General features: G+C 35.3%; 2 protein-coding genes across 2 annotated transcripts; both read right to left on the bottom strand.

Moving 5' to 3' along the window:
- Positions 1 to 217: 217 nt before the first annotated feature.
- LOC131929520 (tetratricopeptide repeat protein 36-like) lies at positions 218 to 2,194 on the bottom strand. The gene is made up of 4 exons (XM_059285766.1): positions 2,058 to 2,194; positions 1,256 to 1,444; positions 889 to 990; positions 218 to 596 (listed from the first exon to the last, which is right to left on the bottom strand). The coding sequence occupies exons 1-4, from the start codon at positions 2,176 to 2,178 to the stop codon at positions 433 to 435; spliced, it is 576 nt and encodes a 191-aa protein (XP_059141749.1). The 5' UTR covers positions 2,179 to 2,194; the 3' UTR covers positions 218 to 432.
- A 1,880-nt stretch (positions 2,195 to 4,074) lies between these two features.
- Positions 4,075 to 7,009, bottom strand: LOC131929519 (zinc finger protein 540-like). The gene has a single exon (XM_059285765.1). It carries the CDS (start codon positions 6,919 to 6,921, stop codon positions 4,075 to 4,077), a length of 2,847 nt encoding a protein of 948 aa, XP_059141748.1. The 5' UTR covers positions 6,922 to 7,009.
- Between the last annotated feature and the right edge of the window lie 804 nt (positions 7,010 to 7,813).

Raw genomic sequence — 7,813 nt, 5'->3', positions numbered from 1 at the left:
TTCACAACATTTATTCAATTCTCAACACAATAATAAAGTTTGAAGCCATAAAACAGTCTTTTATACTGTAGTAAAATAATGCATTTAGTGAAGTTATTGCTAAGCAATTAAAAAAGAAATCACCCCCATGCATATAACACCATATTATTTGAGCAATTTTCTTGACGTAAGTGTTAAGAAACAGATTTTGACCCCAAAGTAATATACTAAGTGGACATCTGATCTTTGTATACAGGCAATAATTTCAACTATGAACACTACATTTATTAAAGATAAAATTTGTAAATAAAAAATTTTCATTGCCATATAGTAAATAGCTTTCTGGTGTGTTAACATGCAATGAAAACAGTAAGAAATAAAACAGGAATGATGTAGAACCAACACATATCTTTCATGTGAGAACCAGATTTGGAGGTTTTAAAACATTTTCTGTCACTGTTCCTCGCAAGCACCAGACCTTAACTTTTGCATGACTTCTCCCAGCATCTGGTTGCAAAGCGCTGCATACGGGTTCATGGAGGCCAACAGCTGCTTAGCAAAGCCACTGCCCAAGTCTGCGGCTCTCTTAAAATCATGTCTGGCACCTTCGTCATCACCTGGATAAAAAAAACCACCAAACATACAGTTCAGGTTCGAACAGTGATGTAATGAATCATTGTATTGGATATTTCTTACATACTGTTTTGGTCACACAACCCTTTACTATGCAAGGGCCATTGATGAAAAGGGGATCGATAGATAAATAAATAGTTATCACGATCCCAGTTAGATATAATAAATCACCAGGTTTTCTTGAAAATCCTAGCAAGACACTAACTTCATCAGGGCCACAATCTAACACTGAGCTTTTGTTATTATATTGTGCTGCAGTTTTTAAACCAGCCTCACCTTCTTTCTTTCTGATGAGTCCCCTTTGTGTAAATGCCTGGCAAGCTGGGGTTCCTTTCTCTGAACTCAGTTCCAAAGCTTTTTCCAAATCTGCTTTTGCCCCTTGAATAAAAATAAATACATTAGTACTAAACACATCCCACAATCTAAAAAAAACATAATTCTGTGAGTGTAGTCATTAAAATCTGTTTACTTATTTCTTATATTTATGTTAATTCCTTAAAGTGAACTTCTTGAAAAATTAATAACAGACTGAAAAATAAAAATTAGGAAGATTAACTCAATTAAAAAAAAAAAAATAACAACCCAACCATGATGGACAAAAGCTTCAAAATGTATAAACTCTTCAACACTGTCACCCAGTTACCTTCAATGTCTCCTTTCAACCTTAAGGCCTGAGCTCTGTTGTTGTAAGCAGAAGGCCAATTTGGTGCCACATTTACAGCTTCTGTAAATATGGCCAGAGCTGCATCAACATCACCAGCTTCAGCAGCTTTCACTCCTTGTATTTCTAGGGCTTTAGCTTTCTTTACTTCCTCTGAGTCATCACATGATTCTAATAAAATAAAACAGTAGGCTAGTTCTTATTTTATATTTAAGGAAATTACATAGCCCTATCTCTATTATTATAGGCTATAGAATATTTTGAATTATAATGTCTAGAGACTAGTCTAGTGTTTAATGTTTTGTTTATATTCAATCTAAATTAGAATGGTTATTAATTAACGTAAAATCAACTGAAGCTATTAAAAAGGCGACTAATGTAGTAATTACTGATTAGTAATTTAAAATTAGGGCCTTAAGACTTAATGTTAGTAGGCTAATTTAGTAATTACTAGGCCCTAATTATAATTAAAATTTAAAAGTAATTAATAATTATTTCAAAATTTTTCGAGAATTTATGTTTTAATTTATATACATTTTTTATAGGTTACAAAAATGTTGATAGATGTAGATTGTAGATCTAGAATCTACTAAATCTAGTGTAAGTGTAGGAGTGTAGTGATCATAATTATCATAATACTAATAAATTAATAGATTCTAGAATCTAGCTAGAGAGGTAGGTGTGGACCGTGGTGTAGGCAGGCCAACCTGTTTGTTTTTAAACCATTTTTATCAATAGCTTTCACTCTATATTAAATTAGATTCCCCCGACTATATTTTACCACCTTCTTTTAGTTCATCTTCTTCGATGTCGTCGCCATACGGTAATCCAGGATTAAATATCTGCTTAAGAATTTGCTTATCGTGATCAGTAATTTTGACACTTTCAGCGCTGGAGGCTGCCATGTTTACATCACGTGATTAGGAAACTAGAATAAATCTGGTTCGAACAAATACGTTTTTCAAAAATACTAATTATTAATTAATATATAGGCCTAGATCTAATCTTATATGTGTATTATAATTTTATAATTTAAGAATGCTTTGAAATAAACTGAAAATCCGTCTAGTTTAGGGTAATAATAGTATAATTAATAAAAAGCAACAATTGAAAATTTTAGAAAATCCTACCCTGCCTTAAGACATTATCCAAAAATGACATGACGCTTTTTACCTCCCGACCCCCCCCTTAAAATGACGTCACACCTAAGCCTACAACCCCCCCCCCCCCCCCAATGCAGATACATTTTTTGTAAACATCGATTTTTTTTTTCCCCTAGAATATTGACTGAGCTCCTTCAACATAGTGTTAGATGACCGAGCTCAATAATAATACAAATCACCACTTAATTTTCAAACCAATTATTGTTAATAAGATTTAAATGAACACACTCTTCACAAACAGCTTCATCAACTAGATGCCTATTGCCTGGCCAACCTGCTTGCAGTGGGTCTATATTCATTCCACATCAGGATGATCTCTCCCTCAGTAGCATCAGTTCTAGCCTTGTTATAACCTTTCACCTGCTTATCTAACTGATCAAGTGATAGTTACAACCTCCACATAATCTGTAGGCCTATTTATTTAAAATTGAAAAGACTTTTGGGTTATCAGTGGGGATATATTTATAAATATCAGCCAAGTTGGAAAGAAATGGCTTATTTGGGAATAGGTCATAATTGAATTACAAGATTTAACTTGAAACAAACTCAACCACTGACAGCATGATGCTTGTAAAAGGTAAGAAAAAAGTAAGAAACTCTAATACAAGTAGGTGTACTATAGAAGAGCTGTTAACACTTACATTCACTGTGGTTATAATAGGCTAGTTGAGTGGTGGATGCTGCTTGTTGAGGGGGGGGGGGGGGGGAGGGGGTGGAAAGGGGAGGCAGATATTTAAGCAGCAGCTGTTTTGTGAGTATATGGGGTTGGGGGGGGGGGGGGGCATTGTGTTTTAGAGGTAGTTGCTTGGTGTGTGGTGATAGTTGACATTTATTTTAGACAAAAACGTTCAAATCAAATGAAAATTTATTTCAAAATAAAGTTATGAATTTATAAAATCCTAATAAAAGTAAAGTCAAGAAAAAAAATACAATTGCACATGTTTACAATAAGACTACTGCACCACAGTAAACAACTATGGATGTAAAAAAAAACATTTTGTTCACAGAGTTTGTATAAAAACAATGACTTTTTATTTTAAATTATTTAAATGCATTTCTAAAAAAAGAGAAATTACTTCTCTAATATAAATCATAAATATTATGCTAATTTATACCTGAAATTTGATTGAAAAACTTGGGTCATTTATTTAACTCAAAGCAAATGTTATTGAAAACTTAGGAATAACAGTTATTAAAATTATAATTTATTACAATGTAAATACTTCAATAAAATAACACTTAAATTGTATTTGTAAGTCTTAAACAGAAAATTTATTCAAAATAAAAAAGAAATTAATATACAATAATTAGATCAAGTATTTTAAAAAAATTGTTAACATAATTTATACTTAATAGTAATAACTTGTCATATTGAACACAAATGTGATAATCCCCAAAAGTCTTAAATGCTGATGTCCAAGGTTCCAGTTCACACCTTAGTTCTAATGGGCATGTGATTTGATTCAGGGAAAGGTGGATTAGCATAGTGCTGACAACACAATCCCTGATAAGCTAATGTAACAGATAATGAAGAAATTTTGCCACAAATAGACAATAAGAACACTGTAAAAAATAACATTTATAAAATAAAATTGTATTATTATGATGATGCTTATAAAGTACAATGTATTAAATGATTTAACTACTTGATATAGTGTAGATATGTAGTTCTGGCACTGGATCAGTATGCTGTATAGAAGACTGGATGCCTGGAAGCCTGTGGTGAAGACAGGAATGTAACTCACTACCACTCAAGTGTTGCTGACTTGCTATCAGAGAAAAACTTGGCACTAGTTTACAGCCCAGAGCAGATGGCAGTGTCGAGCTTATGGCTTGTGCTGTGTCTGGTTCCTTCTGTGACACAAGGCTGTTGTCTATACATGCGGTGTGAATCCCAGGGTGCATCAGTGGTTGGTCTTGAATGTCCTGGGTGAGGTTGGCAGAGCAGACAGGAAGTGACATCGCAGTAGAGTTGATCTGAGATGTAACATGTTGGGTGTTGTCCAGCACTGAAGTGTCGGTGTCTGGGCAGTTTAAGACATTTTGAGTGCCATGAATTCTTCGCAGGTGCTTTTTAAGAGAGGAACGTTTGGTAAACTTGCTGCTGCAGATTTCACAGCGGTGAGGTTTATCTCCCGAGTGAATTCTCTCATGGCTTCTAGCATGCGATGAGCATGTAAAAGCTTTACCACATACGTTACATTTATAATTCCTTTCTCGGTTTTGGCTGTGAATTTTCATGTGAGATCTTAGATAGCTTTTCTGAGTGAAACCAGATTCACATACTTTACACTTGAAAGGTTTATCCCCTGTGTGTTTTCTTATGTGCCCCTCAAGATAAGACTTTTGCAAAAACTTGCGACCACAAATTGGACATTTAAAAGGCTCTTCCCCACTGTGTGTTTTCATGTGGATAGCTAACTGGTGATTTTGCTTGTAGGATAAATTACAAATTTTACAAACAAAAGGTCGTTCGCCTGTATGCTTCATTAGGTGTAATTTTAATTTACAGGAATGCGTAAAAGAAAGACCACAATATTCACATGAGAAACGATCATCCAGTTTCAAACCTTCATGAATTTGTTTAATATGTTTCTTCATGCTGGAAGTTTGGGAGAATAATGCATTGCAAAACTCGCATTTGTATGGCTTTTCACCTGTGTGCTTTCTTTCATGGTTTTTCAGCTGGCCAGGCTTAAAGAAGGCAGCCCCGCAGGTAGAACAAGCGTGGGGGCGCTCTCTATTCTCAGAATGTACTTTCATGTGACTTTTAAGATAGTAGGACAGCTTGAAACTCATCCCACAAATATCGCATGTGTAGGGTTTAAGATCCAAATGTGTCTGCATATGATTATTTAAAGTTGTTTTTAATAAAAATCTCTGCCCGCAAGTTGTACACTCATGGTTTTTTTCACCAGAGTGGATATTTTTGTGATTAACAAGCATGTTCTGTTCCGCAAAAGCCGAACCACAAATTTCACACATGTAAGGTTTAGTTGCATTGTGTTTGCTCATAAGATGAAGTTTAAGCTTTGAGGGGTAAGGGAAATAAAGCCCACATATTTCACAGCTGTAGCGCGTGTTACGATGTTCACTCCTCCTGTGCTGGTAATGATCACGCGTGCTGAAAAACGTCTGTCCACAGTCCTCGCATGAAATTTTTATATCTTTAGAGTGTGAGAGCTGATGTTGGTCAAGAGCCGTCTGGAGCTCAAACAGCATGTGACACTCGGGACATTTGAATGCCAGGAGCTCAGGGTGGGCGTGTCTCATGTGGCGTGACCTGCTGCCAGAGTGGAGAAAACCCAAGTCACACACTTGACACTTGTACAACCTTTGACCTGTGTGAGTCAGCATGTGACATTTTAACTTGTGCGCTGACTTGTAGGCCCTACCACACACGGCACAGGTTTTTATTTTCTTTGATTTGGAATCGTAATTATCCTGATCCATAATGGAATCATTTTCTTTTTCGTAATCACAAGAATTTTGATCATCATGGTTGTAATTTTCTTCACTAATGAACTGCAGTTTAGCAGGAGATGATCCAAAATCTTTACGTTCACACGAGTCTCTATCAACAGTCACACATATTTCAGAGATTATATCTTTTTCAGGGATGTACGTGAAAGTAACAGCTGGATTGCTATTATGCAGCTGGTGTTGGAAAATGTCATTGTCAAATAAAGAGTTTTTATTTGTAGCTGAACCATTCTCTTCTGTCACATTTTTAGTGTGGAAACTTTTCACTTTTGAGGTTTTCGCATTAACAGAAACTGAGCTTGAAATAATACTTCTCTTTTTTTTCAACAACAGTGAATTAGAGTTTAATTTAGACTTAATCGTGCTTATTCTATTCAACCTGGCATTCAGTCTTTGATCTCTGTCGCGAGTTTGATGCCCTCCAAGCATCAACTTACTTTCCTTCACCACTTTTTCTTCCCTTTCTGAAATAGTGTCTGAATTACACTCACTATTTTTACCACAAATATCAAAAACTGTAATTAGATCCAAGGAATTTTTTCCTTTCAACTTTATGCGTAGCTTTTCATCACTAACGCCATTTATAATTCTACCCACAACATATTTTTCTATATGATCATAAAATTCACAGTACCTAGCTTGAGATTGCACACTTGCTATGTACTCACCAACACTGTCTTTTCCTACTTGATTACATGTAAAAAATTTAAAACGTTCATACAATAATATAAAACCTGACATACATCTATCTTCAATTTGATCTAACAAGTTATTTATACTACTGGGATCTGGCTTTTTTTGTAAAGGTAAACTATTAAAGAGTTCATATATATCAGCGCCACCTATGTGGAGTAAAACAGAAGAGCACGGCAAGTGTGTTTTTCTTTCGGAATCCTGACCCAAATTAGAAATGCTTTTAAGCCTCTGTTTCATAAAGCTCCAGTGAACTCTGGATTCCGAAGATGCCTCATTGTAATGGGGTAATGGAAGAATAAATTCCATTTCAAACCAAAACGTCAAGTACCTGACAGTAAGGAAGAATACATTACTTGAAATACCTCAATAAATAATCAGTTTCATTGAGGAATTCGAAAAGAACCTGCAAAATAAAAAATTAACCACATTTATATTTTTAGAGTACTAGAAATTGTGAGTAAGGCAAAATAAAATTAATTTAGTGTATGGGATGGTGTAATCCGAGGGCAGAGCATATGACTGCTAAGTCCCAAACATCTCAAGTTCGAATCCTGGATTCATGTCAGTAGAACGTCCCAACTCTGATGGGTATATGACTCACATTATGATTAGGGAAAGTAAAGGTGGCTGAACATAATGCAAACCACACAATTCCTACATATGCCAAAGTCACTGAAACAGATGAACTTTAATTCACCAGTTCAATGGACCATCAGGTTTGGATTGGAAAGTATACTTTACTTTTAAAAGAAATGTTTTTTTGCATGTGTGAAATCTTTATCAATAAACTTTAATGTGAGAAAACTATAAATTAAACTTTATGTGGTTAGACCTATTTAAATAAATAAATAGGTCTTACCACATATAATAATAATAATAATAAATATCACTAATGATAAGGAAGGGAGACTGCACGTGCGTGGTATGTGGCCTGACCGACTGAAAGGAGATTGTTTATATTATTGTTTAGAGTTTATATTTAAGATAATGCAACAAGCCAGCCAGTTGATGGAGGCCAGGCCAGGGGGACGTTGTCTGGGATTCAAAGGGTCGATTAAGATAAAATAATGAAAATATGCATATGGCGTCCCCAGTGGCGTAGCGAGGTCGGGTGTCACCCGGTGCGGCACTAAATAGTATCACCCCCCAGAGGCGTAGCGACCCTTCCCGGGGACAAACTTTCAATTTTTTTATTTGT

Source organism: Physella acuta, unplaced genomic scaffold (assembly GCF_028476545.2).
Source record: "Physella acuta isolate Inbredline_101_S28 unplaced genomic scaffold, ASM2847654v3 ptg001643l, whole genome shotgun sequence".
Lineage (NCBI taxonomy): Eukaryota > Metazoa > Mollusca > Gastropoda > Physidae > Physella > Physella acuta.
The sequence above is the reverse complement of the archived record's forward strand: the minus strand, read 5'-3'. Positions and strand labels throughout refer to the sequence as shown.